This window comes from Salvelinus namaycush, chromosome 10 (assembly GCF_016432855.1).
Source record: "Salvelinus namaycush isolate Seneca chromosome 10, SaNama_1.0, whole genome shotgun sequence".
NCBI lineage: Eukaryota > Metazoa > Chordata > Actinopteri > Salmoniformes > Salmonidae > Salvelinus > Salvelinus namaycush.
In genome coordinates, this window is record NC_052316.1 from 49432874 (window position 1) to 49457259 (window position 24386).

General features: G+C 40.5%; 2 protein-coding genes across 6 annotated transcripts in view; one reads left to right on the forward strand and one right to left on the reverse strand.

The window, feature by feature from the left end:
- The window catches only part of LOC120054382 (cyclic nucleotide-gated cation channel alpha-3-like), a 45055-nt gene extending 42925 nt beyond the window's left edge, over positions 1-2130 (forward strand). The window contains exon 6 of the mRNA XM_039001794.1: positions 740-2130. Coding sequence (XP_038857722.1) covers positions 740-2130 — 1391 coding nt within the window. The remainder of the gene's footprint in view (positions 1-739) is intronic.
- Positions 2131-13979: 11849 nt separating this feature from the next.
- Positions 13980-24386, reverse strand: part of LOC120055119 (ubiquitin-protein ligase E3A-like) — a 64973-nt gene continuing 54566 nt past the window's right edge. For 4 of the 5 annotated variants that reach the window (XM_039003045.1, XM_039003046.1, XM_039003044.1 and 1 more), the window contains one exon: positions 15473-15593. In XM_039003045.1, the coding sequence (XP_038858973.1) occupies positions 15473-15593 (121 nt within the window). Of the gene's footprint in view, positions 15594-24386 lie in introns of all 5 variants that reach the window. The other variant, XM_039003043.1, reaches the window with a different exon arrangement.

The following is a 24386-nucleotide window of genomic DNA, read 5'->3' on the forward strand; positions in this document are numbered from 1 at the left end:
ATTCAAATCACAGGGCTTTTGCGCCATTATTCAAATGACATTTTCACTGCAGTGTGGAGTAGAATGTTGTACTCACTACAAAACAATAATGCAGTTATTCATTGCATTGTAGTATTGTAGGCTAGTAGAGGCTGGATCATTGTATTGTCCCATAACAAGATCAATAGGGGAGCTTTTTGAACAGCGTGTCTCATTGTCTTCACTGTTCTTTCATACACAACGATGCACCTGGCTTGTCCGCTACCTATCAGCTATTCCTATTGGTTCTTGTGGATTCATATTGAAAATTGATGCAGCTTTCAATGCTTTTATGTGTGGTATGATTGTTAGTTCGCCTTTTGCAGATCTGTACAAACGATTCACCTACCACTATTGTTACTATGGATGGTGGATAGAAGGCAGGATAGACAGTTAGAATGGTAGACTATATTGACCTGTGGTATGGTACAAGTTAGAGTGCAGAAAAAGCACAGTACATAGGGGAGGTGCGCATGCAAGTAGATGAGAAAATCTGTCTAGGATGGAAGAAATTATATAATAAAACCTGCAAAAGAGCGAATGTAAACCAGGGAAAAATTTCGCGACCCTCCTCTGTGCCCATTAAAAAAAACACAAAACCCTCCCCAAAGCAAAAAAGAAAGTTAGACAACCCTGCCCTATTTTAACCCCCCCCTACCCCAGTAAATGTAGAACTGTCCCTTATTTGGTATCACTAATTTCTCTTAAATTATTTCAACAGGTTTTCTGGAACAGGGACTGCTTGTGAAAGACGACAAGAAGCTTAGAGACAAATACAAATCAACGGCGCAGTTCAAATGGGACATGATTTCAATGATACCCACAGACCTGCTGTTTCTGAAAGTGGGTTTAAACTACCCCGAGCTCCGACTAAACCGACTCGCAAAGATGAACCGTCTCTTTGAGTTCTTCGACCGCACTGAAACCAGAACCAGCTTCCCCAACGTTTTCAGAATTAGTAACCTGGTACTTTACATCCTGATCATCATCCATTGGAACGCCTGCATCTTCTTCGCCATCTCCAAGACCATCGGGTTCGGGTCCGACACCTGGGTGTACCCCAACATCAGTCACCCTGAGCACGGCCGCCTTGCCAGGAAATACATCTACTGTCTCTACTGGTCAACCCTGACCCTGACCACCATCGGAGAAACCCCGCCACCCGTTAGAGACTTCGAGTACCTCTTCGTGGTCACCGACTTCCTCATCGGCGTGCTGATTTTCGCCACCATCGTTGGTAACGTTGGCGCCATGATTTCAAACATGAACAAAACCCGTGCGGAATTCCAGGCTAAGATCGACTCCATCAAGCAATACATGCAGTTCCGTAAGGTCTCCAAGGATCTGGAGGTCAGGGTCATTAAGTGGTTCGACTACCTCTGGACGGAGAAGAAGACCTGCGATGAGAAGGAGGTGCTGAAGAATCTGCCAGACAAGCTGAAGGCGGAGATCGCCATCAACGTCCATCTGGACACCCTGAAGAAGGTCCGTATCTTCCAGGACTGTGAGGCTGGTCTTCTGATTGAGTTGGTGCTGAAGCTGCAGCCTCAGGTGTTCTCCCCAGGAGATTACATCTGTAAGAAGGGAGACATCGGCAGAGAGATGTACATCATTAAGGAAGGGAAGCTGGCTGTGGTGGCAGACGACGGGGTGACACAGTTCGTGGTGCTCAGCGACGGAGCGTACTTCGGAGAGATCAGTATCCTGGGCATCAAGGGTTCCAAGGCTGGCAACAGGAGAACGGCCAACATCAGGAGCATAGGTTACTCTGACCTCTTCGCCCTGTCGAAAGATGATCTCATGGAGGCCCTCACTGAGTACCCCGACGCTAAGAAGGCTCTGGAAGAAAAGGGAAAGGCTATGCTGATGAAAGACAACATGATCGATGAGGACGTCGCTAACGCGGGCGCCGACCCTAAGGACATGGAGGAGAAGATCCAGAGGTTGGAGAGCAATATTGAAATCATCAAGACCAAGTTGGCCAAGATCATGGCTGAGTTCACATCCAGCCAGAGCAAGATCAAACAGAGGATCACCAACATAGAGTCAACAGTCAAGTCAGTCCGGCCCAAGGACATATCTGAAGTGGTGGCCGACAACAAGACACAGTAGTCCCACAACGCAACGTATTTACCCAGAGACTTTTTCTATTGAACGGGAACCATTCTGAGAAAAATGTCTCTTTTAATGATGAGCATCTAAAAAATATACATTTCAATACACGAAAAGCGAAACAGAGATACAAAACACCCTCATAGAAAACAAACACATTCTTCAGAAATACCCTAGAGGCACCAACTCATCACATTTTAGAGAGTTTGGGAGATTATTATATTACACAAATAAGGTGTAAAAAAAAACTAAAGTAGATTTACCTAACTCAGTGGAGATCAAAGGCATCTCCAGAGTAAGCAATCCCGGAGATCAGGTCTGTTATCTCGTTCGTCTGTAGGTTAACAATTAAGCAAGGTACTGCGGAAGTGCAATGCATCGATCTACGAGATTTCAAAAGAAAGCCAGCCTACTTTAAGATGATTGTACACTTCAAACATTTTTTGCAATATTTTTTGGGGGCAATATTGCAGAGTAATTCTGCAAGCAACGGTTAATGCAACTTTTTGCCATTTAAAATGAGGAACTTTTTGTTATCTGGGGGAGTTTTGTTCGGCAGTGCCACCTAGCAGACAATTTTTTTATCCTCCATTCAGAGCGCAGCTATTGGTCATGTGATCAGTCTGCCATTCTAAACTATTTTGGAAAAAATGGCAGGTTTTTGAGCTGAAGTGAAAGAAAATCAACTCCTGTTTTGAAGTTAAATGTTTCCTCACTGCAATATTTGATCATGATACGTTAATACATGCATACTGTGTTTATTTTGTCATGTTTAACTAACAAAAATATCCACGGTGGGGTGCATGCTAATTGACTAGCAAGTCCATATAAAGTCAATGGGACAAACTGGCTAAATTACCTAGATACCTAGCCACATCCTCCACATTTGGAGGCGGCAGATAGCCTAGCATTGGGCTACTAACCAAAAAGTTGCTGGATCGAATCCCCGAGCTGACAAGGTAAAAGTCTGCCGTTCTGCCCGTGAACAAGGCAGTTAACCCACTGTTCCCCGGTAGGCTGTCATTGTAAAAAAAGAATTTGTTCTGACTTGATTAGTTAAATAAAAGTAAAAAAAAAAATAGATTGTTAGCAAGCTATAGCCATTTCATTTTTTTGTATGTTTAGCTAGCTGGCTAGCTAGCTTAATCCCATTAACATCTTTCTAGGTTATGAAGATAAGAGAAATGTAGATATCTTTATGTCTGCATTGCCATTGACTTGACTGGCAGCAGGTTGAGTGGGCTCTTTATTTCTTGTTATTATTTTCTTATTATTTCTTGTTTATTAGCTGATTAATTTCAGTATGGCTCTGGCAGTCAACAGGTATTAACAATATATAGTAGATTAGTAAATAAATAGGAAATTGATCTTCATATGAAGTCTATTATTCATGTCCGTGTTGCTTATCATTGCTCCAGTGTCTCATATCCCATTCCTTTACCAGCAACATTGTTGCTTTGATAACATCAGAAGATATCATCCTCAGAATCTCCAAAATACAACAGCCACAGGACAACTTTGTTAGGACGTTGTAAAGGACCATTCGCTGAAACTGAAAAGATATAGCTAGCTAATAACCTCATTTTCCACATGGAAAAATGGTGGACAAAGACTTGCTAGCTACGTTAGCTAGTTAGCTGAGGGTTTCTACAAGGAATCTGCGTCTAGAAAAAAGCTTCTCCCAAGTGGGGGTGACACCTACTCCTGTTGCCTGCTGCACAGCTGCTTGGATTCCACCTGGCGATCTGTTCACCGTCTGCCCTGGCCTGTCTCCCCTTGACTGGTACAGGTACCCCCGCCACACTCCCCCCTCTCTCCTGAGCTTTCGCTCACCTCCAGCACACACACTTACAATGGCTAGCCCCAAGTCGTTATATCTTCATGCTATTTGCCTCATGACTCCTGCGTGCTTTGTTGATTATGAACTTGCTTGTTTACCCAACGTGGGACAGACTATTTGTTCCCACACTCGACACTTTGACTCTCTATTGGTTACACGGACTCTTGGCCTCCCATCCTATTCTAACCACCTCTCGCCGGCTTTGTATTCATGTTACCTGATGAAATTGCTGTACAATATGATCTTGTTGCCATCTGATTCACATTCAAATGTCATAAATCAGCACTGCAGAGCTCTCCCTGTCCTCTGCCGTGCCTGGATTGTATTACTGCTGATGATATCTGGAAATGTGCATGTATACCCTGGCCCATCTACTGTTGCTAGCCCCAATTCTGATTTGTGCTCTGATATCTGCTTCACTGATTTCTGCTCTCGTAAAAGCCTGGGTTTTCTGCACGTTAACACTAGAAGCTTGTTACCTAAAATGTATCAATTGAAAGTGTGGGTTCACAGCTCCAACCCAGATGTGTTAGTCTTTACTGAGATGTGGTTAAGAAAGAGTGTTTTGAACACTGACGTTAACCTTTCTGGTTATAACCTTTTTCGGCAAGACAGATCTTCCAAAGGTGGTGGAGTGGTAATCTTTACCAAGGATCACCTTCAGTGATTGGTCGTCTCCACCAAGTCTGTCCCCAAACAATTTGATTGGCTGGTTTTACGCCTTAAACTTTCAAATAATTATTTGTTGACTGTTGCTGGGTGTTATCGCCCTCCTTCAGCACCGGCCTGCACCCTACCTGCCCTAAGATCTCTCCTGGTCCCTTACATTAAGTCTGAATTTGTCCAGCTAGGTGACCTAAACTGAGACTAGCTTAAACTACTTGACCAAGTCCTAAAGCAATGGGATTCTCTAAATCTTTCTCAGATTATTACCAATCCCCCAAAATATGACTCCAAACACACAGAAAAGGCTACTCTCCTTGATGTTATCCTCACAAATAATCCTGATTAGGTATCAGTCTGGTGTTTTCTGTAATGACCTTAGTGATCCCTGTTTTACAACTGTGTTCGTAATGGCTGCTCAGTGAAATGGCCTGTCCTGATTTGTCATAGACGCTTGCTAAAAAACTTTAATGAGCAAGCCTTCCTTCATGAACTGGCCTCTGTAAAATGGTATAGAATCAGCTTGATCCCCTCTGTGGAAGACGCTTGGACCTTTAAAAAAAATATCTTCAGTGGTATTGTTAACAAATACGTGCCCATGAAGAAAATAAGAATTTAAAACAGGTTCAGCCCCTGGTTCGCCCATGATCTGATAGTTACTCCAGCTCAAGAATTCCATTTGGCAAATCGCTCTGCACACGCATGCTCAGGCTGACTGGCTCTCGTTCAGGCAAATGAGAAATAAGTGCACTCAGACTATCCAGAAGTCCAAAGTTAGTTACATTAAGGAGCAGTTCTCTCTCTGTAGGTCTAACCCCAAGAAGGGGAGGTTCCCATTGCTTGGAAGGCATCCATGGTACGTCCTTCATTTAAAGGGGGAGATCAAGCTGCTTGTAACTGTTATAGGAATTTTTCTATTTTGCTCTGTTTATCAAAAGTGTTGGAAAAACTTGTCAATAATCAACTGACTGGCTTTCTTGATGTCTATAGTATTCTCTCTGGTATGCAATCTGGTTTCAGCTCAGGTTATGGATGTGTCACTGCAACCTTAAAGGTCCTCAGTGATGTCACCATTGCCATTGATCCTAAGCGATGTTGTGCTGCTATTTTTATTGACTTGACCAAAGGTTTTGATACGGTCGACCATTCCATTCTTGTGGGCCGGCTAAGGAGTATTGGTGTCTCTGAGGGGTCTTTGGCCTGGTTTGCTGACTACCTCTCTCAAAGAGTGCAGTGTATAAAGTCAGAACATCTGCTGTCTCAGCCACTGCTTGTCACCAAGGGAGTACCCCAAGGCTTGATCCTAGGCCACACTCTCTTCTCAATTTACATCAACACCATATCTCAGGCAGTAGGAAGCTCTCTCATCCATTTATATACAGATCATACAGTCTTATACTCAGCTGGCCCCTCCCCGGATGTTGTGTTAAACGCTCGACAACAAAGCTTTCTTAATGTCCAACAAGCTTTCTCTACCCTTAACCTTGTTCTGAACACCTCCAAAACAAAGGTCATGTGGTTTGGTAAGAAGAATGCCCCTCTCCCCACAGGTGTGATTACTACCTCTGAGGGTTTAGAGCTTGAGGTAGTCACCTCATACAAGTACTTGGGAGAATGGCTAGACGGTACACTGTCCTTCTCTCAGCACATATCAAAGCTGCAGGCTAAGGTTAAATCTAGACTTGGTTTCCTCTATCGTAATCGCTCCTCTTTCACCCCAGCTGCAAAACTAACCCTGATCCAGATGACCATCCTACCCATGCTAGATTATGGAGCCGTAATTTATAGATCGGCAGGTAAGGGTGCTCTCGAGCGGCTAGATGTCCTTTACCATTCGGCCATCAGATTTGCCACCAATGCTCCTTATAGGACACATCACTGCACTCCATACTCCTCTGTAAACTGGTCATCTCTCTATACCTGTCGCAAGACCCACTGGTTGATGCTTATTTATAAAACCCTCTTAGGCCTCACTCCCCCCTATCTGAGATATCTACTGCAGCCCTCATCCTCCACATACAACACCCGTTCTGCCAGTCACATTCTGTTAAAGGTCCCCAAAGCACACACATCCCTGGGTCGCACCTCTTTTCAGTTCGCTGCAGCTACACTCAAACTGGACCATTTCATCTACATCTCTTCATTCAAAACTCAATCATGGACACGCTTATTGACAGTTGTGGCTGCTTTGCGTGATGTATTGCTGTCTCTACCTTCTTGACCTTTGTGCTGTTGTTTGTGCCCAACAATGTTTGTACCATGTTTTGTGTTGCTACCATGTTGTTCTGCTGCCATGTTGTTGTCATGTTGTGTTGTTACCATGTTGTTGTCATGTTGTGTTGCTACCATGTTGTTGTCATGTTGTGTTGCTACCATGTTGTTGTCATGTGGTGTTGCTACCATGTTGTTGTCATGTGGTGTTGCTACCATGTTGTTGTCATGTTGTGTTGCTGCCATGTTGTTGTCATGTTGTGTTGCTACCATGTTGTTCTGCTGCCATGTTGTGTCGCTACCATGTTGTTGCCATGTTGTGTTGCTACCATGTTGTTGTCATGTTGTGTTGCTACCATGTTGTTGTCATGTTGTGTTGCTACCATGTTGTTGTCATGTTGTGTTGCTACCATGTTGTTGTCATGTTGTGTTGCTACCATGTTGTTGTCATGTTGTGTTGCTACCATGTTGTTGTCATGTTGTGTTGCTACCATGTTGTTGTCATGTTGTGTTGCTACCATGTTGTTGTCATGTTGTGTTGCTACCATGTTGTTGTCATGTTGTGTTGCTACCATGTTGTTGTCATGTTGTGTTGCTACCATGTTGTTGTCATGTTGTGTTGCTACCATGTTGTTGTCATGTTGTGTTGCTACCATGTTGTTGTCATGTTGTGTTGCTACCATGTTGTTGTCATGTTGTGTTGCTACCATGTTGTTCTGCTGCCATGTTGTGTTGCTACCATGTTGTTGTCATGTGTTGCTGCCTTGCTATGTTGTTGTCGCTGCAGGAGGCCTTTTGGTAGGCTGTCATTATAAATAAGAATTTGTACTTAATTGACTTGCCTAGATAAATAAAGGTAAACTAAAAAGTTCACAATTTGATTTATTTCCATACAGAAATATAAAAAAAAAAAAACATCAATAACATAGGAATCACTACAAAGCTTATTGGATGACCTCTTATACACTATATTAGAGTCCAGCCTTTGGAACTTTGGTTTTCCTAGATATGGCTCCTATATTGTGATCAATAGATCAGATGGATCTGGATACTGCTTTCAAGCACATTTCTGCAGCATCAGTAAAGATGTGATCAATACATGTGGATGATTTCATTCCTGTGCTGTTTGTAAATACCCTGGTAGGTTGACTGATAACCTGATCCAGGTTGCAGGCACTGGATACAGTTTGAAGCTTTTTCCCTGAGTGGGCAACTTGATGAAACCCAGTAAATATTTAAATCACTCAGAAAATATACCTCTCTGTTGATATCACATACATTATCAAGCATTTCACACATATTATCCAGATACTGACTGTTAGCACTTGGTGGTCTATAGCAGCTTCCCACCAGAATGGGCTTTAGATGAGGCAGATGAACCTGTAGCCATATTACTTCAACAGTATTTAACATGAGATCATCTCTAAGCTTTACAGGAATGGGGTTCTGAATATAAACAGCAACACCTCCACCATTGGCATTTCTGTATTTTCTGTAAATGTTTTAACCTTGTATTGCTACCACTGTAAAGGTATTGTCTAAGTGAGTTTCAAAGATATCAAATAAAATAAAATCTCATTAGTCACATGCGTCAAATACAACAGGTGTAGTGAATTTCACCTTACAGTGAAATGCTTACCAGCCAACAGTGCAGTTTAAAAAAAATACGGATAAGAATAAGAGATAAAAGTGTAATTAAAGAGCAGCAGTAAATAACAATAGCGAGGCTATATACAGGGGGTACCGGTACAGAGTCAATGTGGAGGCTATATACAGGGGGTACTGGTACAGAGTCAATGTGGAGGCTATATACAGGGGGTACCGGTACAGAGTCAATGTGGAGGCTATATACAGGGGTACCGGTACAGAGTCAATGTGGAGGCTATATACAGGGGGTACCGGTACAGAGTCAATGTGGAGGCTATATACAGGGGGCACCGGTACCGAGTCAATGTGGAGGCTATATACAGGGTGTTACGGTACAGAGTCAATGTGGAGGCTATATACAGGGGGTACCGGTACAGAGTCAATGTGGAGGCTATATACAGGGTGTTACGGTACAGAGTCAATGTGGAGGCTATATACAGGGGGTACCGGTACAGAGTCAATGTGGAGGCTATATACAGGGTGTTACGGTACAGAGTCAATGTGGAGGCTATATACAGGGGGTACCGGTACAGAGTCAATGTGGAGGCTATATACAGGGGGTACCGGTACAGAGTCAATGTGGAGGCTATATACAGGGGTTACCAGTACAGAGTCAATGTGGAGGCTATATAAAGGGGGTACCGGTACAGAGTCAATGTGGAGGCTATATACAGGGGGTACCGGTACAGAGTCAATGTGGAGGCTATTTACAGGGGGTACCGGAGACAGATTATAGAAGGATTTTTAAGTCTTGAGACAAATGAGACATTGCTTGTGTATGTGTGCCATTCAGAGGGTGAATGGGCAAGACAAAGATTTAAGTGCCTTTGAACGGGGTATGGTAGTAGGTGCCAGGCGCCCCGGTTTGTGTCAAGAACTGCACCACCCAAAGGACATCCAGCCAACTTGACACCCCTGTCGGAAGCATCGGAGTCAACATGTGCCAGCAGCCCTGTGGAACACGCTTCCGACACCTAATGGAGTCCATGCCCTGACGAATTGAGGCTGTTCTGAGGGCAAAGAGGGGGTGTAACTCAATATTAGGAAGGTGTTTTTAATGTTTGGTATACTCAGTATATAATTCGTAGAAGGGGAATTCAAGTATTTTGTCATAAGAATGTCAGTGAAGACGGAGATCAATGTTAATACGATGATAATGACAGTGAAGTGTTAACATGATGATAATGACAGTGGTGTTAACGTGATGATAATGACAGTGAAGTGTTAACGTGATGATAATGACAGTGAAGTGTTAACATGATGATAATGACAGTGAAGTGTTAACGTGATGATAATGACAGTGAAGTGTTAACGTGATGATAATGACAGTGAAGTGTTAACATGATGAGAATGACAGTGAAGTGTTAACATGATGATAATGACAGTGAAGTGTTAACGTGATGATAATGACAGTGAAGTGTTAACATGATGAGAATGACAGTGAAGTGTTAATACGATGATAATGACAGTAAAGTGTTAACGTGATGATAATGACAGTGAAGTGTTAACGTGATGATAATGACAGTGAAGTTTTAACGTGATGATAATGACAGTGAAGTGTTAACGTGATGATAATGACAGTGACGTGTTAACATGATGAGAATGACAGTGACGTGTTAACATGATGATAATGACAGTGAAGTGTTAACATGATGATAGAGACAGTGAAGTGTTAACATGATGAGAATGACAGTGAAGTGTTAACGTGATGATAATGACAGTGAAGTGTTAACGTGATGATAATGACAGTGAAGTGTTAACATGATGATAATGACAGTGAAGTGTTAACATGATGATAGAGACAGTGAAGTGTTAACATGATGATAATGACAGTGAAGTGTTAACGTGATGATAATGACAGTGAAGTGTTAACATGATGATAGAGACAGTGAAGTGTTAACATGATGATAGAGACAGTGAAGTGTTAACATGATGAGAATGACAGTGAAGTGTTAACATGATGATAGAGACAGTGAAGTGTTAACATGATGATAATGACAGTGAAGTGTTAACACGATGAGAATGACAGTGAAGTGTCAACATGATGAGAATGACAGTGAAGTGTTAACATGATGATAATGACAGTGAAGTGTTAACATGATGATAGAGACAGTGAAGTGTTAATACGATGATAATGACAGTGAAGTGTTAACGTGATGATAATGACAGTGAAGTGTTAACATGATGAGAATGACAGTGAAGTGTTAACATGATGATAATGACAGTGAAGTGTTAACATGATGATAATGACAGTGAAGTGTTAACATGATGATAATGACAGTGAAGTGTTAACATGATGATAGAGACAGTGAAGTGTTAACATGATGAGAATGACAGTGAAGTGTTAACATGATGACAGTGTCCACAGATACGATCACACAGAGACAGGGTTAAAAATGTATTATTTTATTTTGCATTATGTTGACACATCAAGTGTTTAATTATAATGTTTGTACTTTCCTTAACTTCCATTATAACAAAATAAATCAGGCAGCAAACTACTAAATACATCGCCTTCAGAAAGTATTCACAGCCCTAGATTTATTCCCACATTTTGTCTTACATCCTGAATTGAACATTTATTAAATAGAGATTTTTCACAATGAGGCTAATGGTGATTTTTTAAAACAGTTAGAGTTTAATGGCTGTGATATGAGAAAATTGAGGATGGATCAACAACATTGTAGTTACTCCACAATACTAACCGAAATGACAGAGTGAAAAGAAGGAAGCTAGTACGAAGAAAAAAAAAATCCAAAACATGCATCCTGTTTGCAACAAGGCACTAAAGTAATACTGAGAAAAATGTGGCAAAGAAATTAACTTTATGTCCTGAACAAAAAGTGTTATGTTTGGGGCAAATCCAACACATCGCTAAGTAAGTACTAATCTTCATATAATCAATATGTGTTATGCATAGTGGCGGTTGCATCATGTTATGGGTATGCTTGTCATCAGAAAGGTCTAGGAAAACCTGGTTCAGTCTGCTTTCCAACAGACACTGGGAGACAAATTCACCTTTCAGCAGGACAATAACCTAAAACACAAGGCCAAATATATACTGGAGTTGTTTACCAAGACGACATTGAAGGTTCCTGAGTAACCTAGTTACAGTCTTGACTTAAAAGCTGCTTGAAAATCTATGGCAAGACATTCCAGTGGCTGTCTAGCAATTATCAACAACCAACTTGACAGAGTTTGAATTTTTTTTTTTTTAAGAATGTGCAAATATTGTACAATCCAGGTGTGCAAAGCTCTTACAGACTTATTCAGAAATACTCACAGCTGTAATCGCTGCCAAAAGGGGATTCTAACACGTATTGAATTAGGGGTGTGAATACTGATGTAAATTAAATATCTTTATTTTATTTAATGCAATACCCCACAATTTTAGCAAATGTATGTAAAAGGGTGAAAAAAAATGATACATATTGAATCCATTTTGAATTCAGGCAGTAAAACAACAACATGTGGGATAGGAATACTTTCTGAAGGGACTGAACTTCCTGCCAAGACTGTTGTACACCTCACAGGATATTAAACCCTTCCTGCCAAGACTGTTGTACACCTCACAGGATATTAAACCCTTCCTGCCAAGACTGTTGTACACCTCACAGGATATTAAACCCTTCCTGCCAAGACTGTTGTACACCTCACAGGATATTAAACCCTTCCTGCCAAGACTGTGGTACACCTCACAGGATATTAAACACTTCCTGCCAAGACTGTGGTACACCTCACAGGATATTAAACCCTTCCTGCCAAGACTGTTGTACACCTCACAGGATATTAAACCCTTCCTGCCAAGACTGTTGTACACCTCACAGGATATTAAACCCTTCCTGCCAAGACTGTTGTACACCTCACAGGATATTAAACCCTTCCTGCCAAGACTGTTGTACACCTCACAGGATATTAAACCCTTCCTGCCAAGACTGTTGTACACCTCACAGGATATTAAACACTTCCTGCCAAGACTGTTGTACACCTCACAGGATATTAAACCCTTCCTGCCAAGACTGTTGTACACCTCACAGGATATTAAACCCTTCCTGCCAAGACTGTTGTACACCTCACAGGATATTAAACACTTCCTGCCAAGACTGTTGTACACCTCACAGGATATTAAACCCTTCCTGCCAAGACTGTTGTACACCTCACAGGATATTAAACCCTTCCTGCCAAGACTGTTGTACACCTCACAGGATATTAAACCCTTCCTGCCAAGACTGTTGTACACCTCACAGGATATTAAACCCTTCCTGCCAAGACTGTTGTACACCTCACAGGATATTAAACCCTTCCTGCCAAGACTGTTGTACACCTCACAGGATATTAAACCCTTCCTGCCAAGACTGTTGTACACCTCACAGGATATTAAACCCTTCCTGCCAAGACTGTTGTACACCTCACAGGATATTAAACCCTTCCTGCCAAGACTGTTGTACACCTCACAGGATATTAAACCCTTCCTGCCAAGACTGTTGTACACCTCACAGGATATTAAACCCTTCCTGCCAAGACTGTTGTACACCTCACAGGATATTAAACCCTTCCTGCCAAGACTGTGGTACACCTCAAGGATATTAAACCCTTCCTGCCAAGACTGTTGTACACCTCACAGGATATTAAACCCTTCCTGCCAAGACTGTTGTACACCTCACAGGATATTAAACCCTTCCTGCCAAGACTGTTGTACACCTCACAGGATATTAAACCCTTCCTGCCAAGACTGTTGTACACCTCACAGGATATTAAACCCTTCCTGCCAAGACTGTTGTACACCTCACAGGATATTAAACCCTTCCTGCCAAGACTGTTGTACACCTCACAGGATATTAAACCCTTCCTGCCAAGACTGTTGTACACCTCACAGGATATTAAACCCTTCCTGCCAAGACTGTTGTACACCTCACAGGATATTAAACCCTTCCTGCCAAGACTGTTGTACACCTCACAGGATATTAAACCCTTCCTGCCAAGACTGTTGTACACCTCACAGGATATTAAACCCTTCCTGCCAAGACTGTTGTACACCTCACAGGATATTAAACACTTCCTGCCAAGACTGTGGTACACCTCACAGGATATTAAACCCTTCCTGCCAAGACTGTTGTACACCTCACAGGATATTAAACCCTTCCTGCCAAGACTGTTGTACACCTCACAGGATATTAAACCCTTCCTGCCAAGACTGTTGTACACCTCACAGGATATTAAACCCTTCCTGCCAAGACTGTTGTACACCTCACAGGATATTAAACCCTTCCTGCCAAGACTGTTGTACACCTCACAGGATATTAAACCCTTCCTGCCAAGACTGTTGTACACCTCACAGGATATTAAACCCTTCCTGCCAAGACTGTTGTACACATCACAGGATATTAAACCAAAATGTTCTGCATGGCTTGGCAGGCTTTCAGGTGTATAGCATAATGAAAACCAAACCACAGTCACACCAAATCAAAACACCAACGAATAAAAATACTTCAGAGAATAACACACTGTTCAGAGCATTGATGTGGCACATCAATTCAGTGGTATTATTATAAAAACACTTCTCTCCAAGTCAAAAATTCACATTATATGGGTCAGATTAACTGTGAAGTCAGATTAGGGTTGCAGAATTCTGATAACGTTCCCAAAATTCCCAGGTTTTCCAAAAACTCCTGGTTGGAGGATTCTGGATTTCCTCCCGATTCTGGGACTCTTCCAACTGGGATTTCTGGAAAAACCAAGGGATTTTTGGGAAAAGCATTTCCCCCCCCTAAAAAATTATTTTGCAACTGTAAGTGAGAGTACAGCTACCAAACGACTAACAATTCACTGGAGCTTTGTAAAGCTAATTATTTACGTTGTGTCTGTAACCATGCATTAAAATAAAATAGAAAAACTGAAAGCACCCCCGTCAGGGCTAAGAGAGTGCTCCGTTCTGTCCGGCATACAAAATGAACAATCCCAAAAAACATCTACGTATTGAACAGCAAGCTATTCAACACATTAGAAAGAGTGCTGGACTGCAGCCAAAAGTAGCAGGGAGATTTGCCAAAGAGGCAGCGGTACAAGACGATGATGCAACGCCGTCATACAATAGGGTGAAATGGCACGTCCCAAATGGCACCCTATTCCCTATGTAGGGGCCCTGGTTAAAAGTAGTGCACTATGTAGGGAATAGGGTCCCACTTGCATAGCTTGTAGAAGAGCAGGAACACTGTATTGGTGTACTGGTTAGAATAGTCCTGTGCCTTAGACGACACCACGCTAATACGTCATATGAACACCCCCCCCTTCAAGTACAGTGGAAAAAGTATTTCACGGTACTTGTGCACGTGACAATAAAACTTGAAACAAAGCATTATAGAGGTCTATGAGCAGCTATAAAACACCTGGCAGGGCATTATAATGCATAGCTCATAAGACATTATAAAATGTACTTTTCAATGCATTATGAAGAGGGTATTATATTAGGAAGTGTTACCGACAACACTGCTGGCATTAAAAGAATATCATAAACTAACAAAATGTCCTAAAAACGGCAGTATACAGTACTGTATATACCATTCGCTAACATTCAGAAGGTCTAGTTAAGTGCACTTCCACAACAATTAATTATAACCTGCTTCTTCTTCTTAAAAGTTTTTACACGTCAAAAAAATCTTTAATAAAACACATCAAATAAATCCAGCGAGCTCCAGTAAGAATTATAACTGATTTAACTGTTTGAATAACCTAGAATGTAAGGAGAGGTTCTGCGTACATTAAATGGATCTGGGGGGGGGCTAGATCGAATGTCTGCTAGTTGAGTCTAGTTCCTGTTCAGGCACACAGTCTCTGGAGCACTTCCTTGTCGTAATGCCACATCAATTTCAACTGTTGCCTCCTTGTATAATTCCTTCCTTCTCCATTACAAAAACATAAAACCATTGAACTGAAGCCAGGAAGTTTGTTTTGTTTTTTGCAGAGTTGTCATTTTTGTTTGTTTCACAGCATTCCAAATCCTTTGGCATAAGTGATGGCTTTGAGAAGTCTCTCCTTCAGTTTCTCCTTTGAATCGTATTCAGGGAGCAGCAAAGCATTAAAACACGTGTGAGAAGTAGGTAACCTGACGAGAGAGAGAGGGACAGAGAGAGACAGGGACAGAGAGAGAGAGGGACAGAGAGAGAGAGAGAGGGACAGAGAGAGAGAGAGAGGGACAGAGAGAGAGAGAGAGGGACAGAGAGAGAGAGAGACAGAAGTTACAGATCTATCCAAGTCGTCTGGGAGGCCCCACTGAAACAGGTCAGGTATAAGGTATGATTCTGCGTCCCAAATGACAGTGAAGTGTCATTAGTTGTCATCTAGTTGTTATAATCTAGTAGATGATCCCTGTTCTAGTTGTTATAATCTAGTAGATGATCCCTGTTCTAGTTGTTCTAATCTAGTAGATGATCCCTGCTCTAGTTGTTATAATCTAGTAGATGATCCCTGTTCTAATCTAGTTGATGATCCCTGTTCTAGTTGTTCTAATCTAGTAGATGATCCCTGCTCTAGTTGTTATAATCTAGTAGATGATCCCTGTTCTAGTTGTTCTAATCTAGTAGATGATCCCTGCTCTAGTTGTTCTAATCTAGTAGATGATCCCTGCTCTAGTTGTTATAATCTAGTAGATGATCCCTGCTCTAGTTGTTATAATCTAGTAGATGATCCCTGTTCTAGTTGTTATAATCTAGTAGATGATCCCTGCTCTAGTTGTTATAATCTAGTAGATGATCCCTGCTCTAGTTGTTATAATCTAGTAGATGATACCTGTCCTAGTTGTTCTAATCTAGTAGATGATCCCTGTTCTAATCTAGTAGGTGATACCTGTCCTAGTTGTTATAATCTAGTAGATGATACCTGTCCTAGTTGTTATAATCTAGTAGATGATCCCTGCTCTAGTTGTTATAATCTAGTAGATGATCCCTGCTCTAGTTGTTCTAATCTAGTTGATGGTCCCTGTTCTAGTTGTTCTAATCTAGTAGATGATCCCTGCTCTAGTTGTTCTAATCTAGTAGATGATCCCTGTTCTAGTTGTTCTAATCTAGTAGGTGATCCCTGTTCTAGTTGTTCTAATCTAGTAGGTGATCCCTGTTCTAGTTGTTCTAATCTAGTAGATGGTCCCTGTTCTAGTTGTTCTAATCTAGTAGATGATCCCTGTTCTAGTTGTTCTAATCTAGTTGATGGTCCCTGTTCTAGTTGTTATAATCTAGTAGATGATCCCTGTTCTAATCTAGTAGATGATCCCTGCTCTAGTTGTTATAATCTAGTAGGTGGTCCCTGCTCTAGTTGTTATAATCTAGTAGGTGATCCCTGCTCTAGTTGTTCTAATCTAGTAGATGGTCCCTGTTCTAGTTGTTCTAATCTAGTAGATGATCCCTGTTCTAGTTGTTATAATCTAGTAGATGATCCCTGCTCTAGTTGTTATAATCTAGTAGATGATCCCTGCTCTAGTTGTTCTAATCTAGTAGATGATCCCTGTTCTAGTTGTTCTAATCTAGTAGATGATCCCTGTTCTAATCTAGTTGATGATCCCTGCTCTAGTTGTTATAATCTAGTTGATGATCCCTGTTGTAATCTAGTAGATGATCCCTGTTCTAGTTGTTCTAATCTAGTAGATGATCCCTGCTCTAGTTGTTCTAATCTAGTAGATGATCCCTGTTCTAATCTAGTTGATGATCCCTGTTATAATCTAGTAGATGATCCCTGTTATAATCTAGTAGATGATCTCTGCTCTAGTTGTTATAATCTAGTTGATGATCCCTGTTATAATCTAGTAGATGGTCCCTGCTCTAGTTGTTCTAATCTAGTAGATGATCCCTGTTCTAGTTGTTCTAATCTAGTTGATGATCCCTGTTATAATCTAGTAGATGATCCCTGCTCTAGTTGTTCTAATCTAGTAGATGATACCTGTCCTAGTTGTTCTAATCTAGTAGATGATCCCTGTTCTAGTTGTTCTAATCTAGTAGATGGTCCCTGTTCTAGTTGTTCTAATCTAGTAGATGATCCCTGTTCTAGTTGTTCTAATCTAGTAGATGATCCCTGTTCTAGTTGTTATAATCTAGCAGATGGTCCCTGCTCTAGTTGTTCTAATCTAGTAGATGGTCCCTGTTCTAGTTGTTCTAATCTAGCAGATGGTCCCTGCTCTAGTTGTTCTAATCTAGTTGATGATCCCTGCTCTAGTTGTTCTAATCTAGTAGATGGTCCCTGTTCTAGTTGTTCTAATCTAGCAGATGGTCCCTGCTCTAGTTGTTCTAATCTAGTAGGTGATCCCTGCTCTAGTTGTTCTAATCTAGTTGATGATCCCTGTTCTAGTTGTTATAATCTAGTAGATGATCCCTGTTCTAGTTGTTATAATCTAGTTGATGATCCCTATTGTAATCTAGTAGATGATCCCTGTTCTAGTTGTTCTAATCTAGTAGATGGTCCCTGTTCTAGTTGTTCTAATCTAGTAGATGATCCCTGCTCTAGTTGTTCTAATCTAGTAGATGGTCCCTGTTCTAGTTGTTCTAATCTAGTAGATGATCCCTGTTCTAGTTGTTCTAATCTAGTAGATGGTCCCTGCTCTAGTTGTTCTAATCTAGTAGATGGTCCCTGCTCTAGTTGTTCTAATCTAGTAGATGGTCCCTGTTCTAGTTGTTATAATCTAGTAGATGATCCCTGTTCTAGTTGTTATAATCTAGTAGATGATCCCTGTTCTAGTTGTTCTAATCTAGTAGATGATACCTGTCCTAGTTGTTCTAATCTAGCAGATGGTCCCTGCTCTAGTTGTTATAATCTAGTTGATGATCCCTGCTGTAGTTGTTCTAATCTAGTAGATGATCACTGTTCTAATCTAGTAGATGATCCCTGCTCTAGTTGTTCTAATCTAGTAGATGATCCCTGTTCTAGTTGTTATAATCTAGTTGATGATCCCTGCTGTAGTTGTTCTAATCTAGTAGATGATCACTGTTCTAATCTAGTAGATGATCCCTGCTCTAGTTGTTATAATCTAGTAGATGATACCTGTCCTAGTTGTTCTAATCTAGTAGATGATCCCTGCTCTAGTTGTTCTAATCTAGTAGATGATACCTGTCCTAGTTGTTATAATCTAGTAGATGATCCCTGCTCTAGTTGTTATAATCTAGTAGATGAACCCTGCTCTAGTTGTTCTAATCTAGTAGGTGATCCCTGTTCTAGTTGTTATAATCTAGTAGATGATACCTGTCCTAGTTGTTCTAATCTAGTTGATGATCCCTGTTCTAGTTGTTATAATCTAGTAGATGATCCCTGTTCTAGTTGTTATAATCTAGTAGATGACCCCTGTTCTAGTTGTTATAATCTAGTAGATGACCCCTGCTCTAGTTGTTATAATCTAGTAGATGATCCCTGCTCTAGTTGTTCTAATCTAGTAGATGATCCCTGCTCTAGTTGTTATAATCTAGTAGATGATCCCTGTTCTAGTTGTTATAATCTAGTAGATGATCCCTGCTCTAGTTGTTATAATCTAGTAGATGATCCCTGTTCTAGTTGTTATAATCTAGTAGATGGTCCCTGCTCTAGTTGTTATAATCTAGTAGATGGTCCCTGCTCTAGTTGTTATAATCTAGTAGATGGTCCCTGCTCTAGTTGTTATAATCTAGTAGATGGTCCCTGCTCTAGTTGTTATAATCTAGTAGATGATCCCTGTTCTAGTTGTTCTAATCTAGTAGATGATCCCTGTTCTAGTTGTTCTAATCTAGTAGATGATCCCTGCTCTAGTTGTTATAATCTAGTAGATGATCCCTGCTCTAGTTGTTATAATCTAGTAGATGATCCCTGCTCTAGTTGTTCTAATCTAGTAGATGATCCCTGTTCTAGTTGTTCTAATCTAGTTGATGATCCCTGCTCTAGTTGTTATAATCTAGTAGATGATCCCTGCTCTAGTTGTTATAATCTAGTAGATGATCCCTGCTCTAGTTGTTCTAATCTAGTAGATGATCCCTGTTCTAGTTGTTCTAATCTAGTTGATGATCCCTGCTCTAGTTGTTATAATCTAGTAGATGGTCCCTGCTCTAGTTGTTCTAATCTAGTAGATGATCCCTGTTCTAGTTGTTATAATCTAGTAGATGGTCCCTGTTCTAGTTGTTATAATCTAGTAGATGATCCCTGCTCTAGTTGTTATAATCTAGTAGATGATCCCTGCTCTAGTTGTTATAATCTAGTAGATGGTCCCTGCTCTAGTTGTTCTAATCTAGTAGATGATCCCTGCTCTAGTTGTTATAATCTAGTAGATGATCCCTGTCCTAGTTGTTCTAATCTAGTAGATGATCCCTGTCCTAGTTGTTCTAATCTAGTAGATGATCCCTGCTCTAGTTGTTATAATCTAGTAGATGATCCCTGTTCTAGTTGTTATAATCTAGTAGATGATCCCTGCTCTAGTTGTTCTAATCTAGTAGGTGATCCCTGTTCTAGTTGTTATAATCTAGTAGATGGTCCCTGCTCTAGTTGTTATAATCTAGTAGATGATCCCTGTTCTAGTTGTTATAATCTAGTAGATGATCCCTGTTCTAGTTGTTATAATCTAGTAGATGATCCCTGCTCTAGTTGTTCTAATCTAGTAGATGATCCCTGCTCTAGTTGTTATAATCTAGTAGATGATCCCTGCTCTAGTTGTTCTAATCTAGTAGATTATCCCTGTTCTAGTTGTTATAATCTAGTTGATGATCCCTGCTGTAGTTGTTCTAATCTAGTAGATGATCACTGTTCTAATCTAGTAGATGATCCCTGTCCTAGTTGTTCTAATCTAGTAGATGATCCCTGTTGTAATCTAGTAGATGATCCCTGCTCTAGTTGTTCTAATCTAGTAGATGATCCCTGCTCTAGTTGTTCTAATCTAGTAGATGATCCCTGCTCTAGTTGTTCTAATCTAGTAGATGATCCCTGCTCTAGTTGTTCTAATCTAGTAGATGATCCCTGCTCTAGTTGTTCTAATCTAGTAGATGATCCCTGCTCTAGTTGTTCTAATCTAGTAGATGATCCCTGCTCTAGTTGTTCTAATCTAGTAGATGATCCCTGCTCTAGTTGTTCTAATCTAGTAGATGATCCCTGCTCTAGTTGTTCTAATCTAGTAGATGATCCCTGCTCTAGTTGTTCTAATCTAGTAGATGATCCCTGCTCTAGTTGTTCTAATCTAGTAGATGATCCCTGCTCTAGTTGTTATAATCTAGTAGATGATCCCTGCTCTAGTTGTTATAATCTAGTAGATGATCCCTGTTCTAGTTGTTCTAATCTAGTAGATGATCCCTGCTCTAGTTGTTATAATCTAGTAGATGATCCCTGCTCTAGTTGTTATAATCTAGTAGGTGATCCCTGCTCTAGTTGTTCTAATCTAGTAGATGATCCCTGCTCTAGTTGTTCTAATCTAGTAGATGATCCCTGTTCTAGTTGTTATAATCTAGTAGATGATCCCTGTTCTAGTTGTTCTAATCTAGTAGATGATCCCTGTTCTAGTTGTTCTAATCTAGTAGATGATCCCTGCTCTAGTTGTTCTAATCTAGTAGATGATCCCTGCTCTAGTTGTTCTAATCTAGTAGATGATCCCTGTTCTAGTTGTTCTAATCTAGTAGATGATCCCTGTTCTAGTTGTTCTAATCTAGTAGATGATCCCTGTTCTAGTTGTTATAATCTAGTAGATGATCCCTGCTCTAGTTGTTATAATCTAGTAGATGATCCCTGCTCTAGTTGGTATAATCTAGTAGATGATCCCTGCTCTAGTTGTTATAATCTAGTAGATGATCCCTGCTCTAGTTGTTCTAATCTAGTAGATGATCCCTGTTCTAGTTGTTCTAATCTAGTAGATGATCCCTGCTCTAGTTGTTCTAATCTAGTAGATGATCCCTGTTCTAGTTGTTCTAATCTAGTAGATGATCCCTGTTCTAGTTGTTCTAATCTAGTAGATGATCCCTGCTCTAGTTGTTCTAATCTAGTAGATGATCCCTGTTCTAGTTGTTCTAATCTAGTAGATGATCCCTGTTCTAGTTGTTCTAATCTAGTAGATGATCCCTGTTCTAGTTGTTCTAATCTAGTAGATGATCCCTGTTCTAGTTGTTCTAATCTAGTAGATGATCCCTGTTCTAGTTGTTCTAATCTAGTAGATGATCCCTGCTCTAGTTGTTATAATCTAGTAGATGGTCCCTGTTCTAGTTGTTCTAATCTAGTAGATGGTCCCTGTTCTAATCTAGTAGATGATCCCTGCTCTAGTTGTTCTAATCTAGTAGATGACCCCTGCTCTAGTTGTTATAATCTAGTAGATGGTCCCTGCTCTAGTTGTTCTAATCTAGTAGATGATCCCTGTTCTAGTTGTTATAATCTAGTAGATGATCCCTGCTCTAGTTGTTATAATCTAGTAGATGATCCCTGCTCTAGTTGTTCTAATCTAGTAGATGATCCCTGCTCTAGTTGTTCTAATCTAGTAGATGATCCCTGTTCTAGTTGTTCTAATCTAGTAGATGATCCCTGCTCTAGTTGTTCTAATCTAGTAGATGATCCCTGCTCTAGTTGTTCTAATCTAGTAGATGATCCCTGTTCTAGTTGTTATAATCTAGTAGATGATCCCTGTTCTAGTTGTTATAATCTAGTAGATGATCCCTGTTCTAGTTGTTCTAATCTAGTAGATGATCCCTGTTCTAGTTGTTCTAATCTAGTAGATGATCCCTGTTCTAGTTGTTATAATCTAGTAGATGATCCCTGTTCTAGTTGTTATAATCTAGTAGATGATCCCTGCTCTAGTTGTTATAATCTAGTAGATGATCCCTGCTCTAGTTGTTCTAATCTAGTAGATGATCCCTGCTCTAGTTGTTATAATCTAGTAGATGATCCCTGCTCTAGTTGTTATAATCTAGTAGATGATCCCTGCTCTAGTTGTTCTAATCTAGTAGATGATCCCTGTTCTAGTTGTTCTAATCTAGTAGATGATCCCTGTCCTAGTTGTTCTAATCTAGTAGATGATCCCTGCTCTAGTTGTTCTAATCTAGTAGATGATCCCTGTTCTAGTTGTTATAATCTAGTAGATGATCCCTGCTCTAGTTGTTATAATCTAGTAGATGATCCCTGTTCTAGTTGTTATAATCTAGTAGATGATCCCTGTTCTAGTTGTTATAATCTAGTAGATGATCCCTGTTCTAGTTGTTATAATCTAGTAGATGATCCCTGTTCTAGTTGTTATAATCTAGTAGATGATCCCTGTCCTAGTTGTTCTAATCTAGTAGATGATCCCTGTCCTAGTTGTTCTAATCTAGTAGATGATCCCTGCTCTAGTTGTTATAATCTAGTAGATGATACCTGTCCTAGTTGTTCTAATCTAGTAGATGATCCCTGTTCTAGTTGTTATAATCTAGTAGATGATCCCTGCTCTAGTTGTTATAATCTAGTAGATGATACCTGTCCTAGTTGTTCTAATCTAGTAGATGATCCCTGTTCTAGTTGTTATAATCTAGTAGATGATCCCTGCTCTAGTTGTTCTAATCTAGTAGATGACCCCTGCTCTAGTTGTTATAATCTAGTAGATGATCCCTGCTCTAGTTGTTATAATCTAGTAGATGATCCCTGCTCTAGTTGTTATAATCTAGTAGATGATACCTGTCCTAGTTGTTATAATCTAGTAGATGATACCTGTCCTAGTTGTTCTAATCTAGTAGATGATCCCTGTTCTAATCTAGTAGGTGATACCTGTCCTAGTTGTTATAATCTAGTAGATGGTCCCTGTTCTAGTTGTTATAATCTAGTAGATGATCCCCGCTCTAGTTGTTATAATCTAGTAGATGATCCCTGCTCTAGTTGTTCTAATCTAGTAGATGATCTCTGTTCTAGTTGTTCTAATCTAGTAGATGATCCCTGCTCTAGTTGTTATAATCTAGTAGATGATCCCTGTTCTAGTTGTTATAATCTAGTAGATGATCTCTGTTCTAGTTGTTCTAATCTAGTAGATGATCCCTGCTCTAGTTGTTCTAATCTAGTTGATGGTCCCTGTTCTAGTTGTTCTAATCTAGTAGATGAACCCTGTTCTAGTTGTTCTAATCTAGTAGATGATCCCTGCTCTAGTTGTTATAATCTAGTTGATGATCCCTGCTCTAGTTGTTATAATCTACGGTGTGTTCAGAAAGTATTCAAACCTCTCACCTTTGCCACATTTTGTGACGTTACAGCCTTATTCTAAAATGGATTCAATAAAATAAATCATCATCAATCTACACACAATACCCCATAATGACAAAGTGAAAACAGGGTAAGATTTTTTTTGCAAATTTATAAATAATAAACAGAAATACCTTATTTACATAAGTATTCAGACCCTTTAGCTCAGGTGCATCCTGTTTCCATTGATTATCCTTGAGATGTTTCTACAACTTGATTGGAGTCCACCTGTGGTAAATTCAATTGATTGGACATGATTTGGAAAGGCACACACCTGTCTATATAAGGTCCCACAGTTGACAGTGCATGTCAGAGCAAAAACCAAGCCATGAGGTCGATGGAGTTGTCTGTAGAGCTCCAAAACAGGATTGTGTTGAGGCACAGATCTGGGGAAAATATTTCTGCAGCATTGAATGTCCCCAATTACAGTGGCCTCCATCATTCTTAAATGGAACAAGTTTGGAACTCTTCCTAGAGCCCAGACAAACTGAGAAATCAGGGGGAGAAGGGCCTTGGTTACGGAGGTGACCAAGAACCCAATGGTTACCCTGACAGAGCTCCAGAGTTCCTCTGTGGAGATGGGAGAACCTTCCAGAAGGACAACCATCTCTGCAGCACCAATCAGGCCTTTATGGTAGAGTGGCCAGACGGAAGCCACTCCTCAGAAAAAGGCACATGACAGCCCGCTTGGAGTTTACCAAAAGGCACCTAAAGGACTCTCAGACCA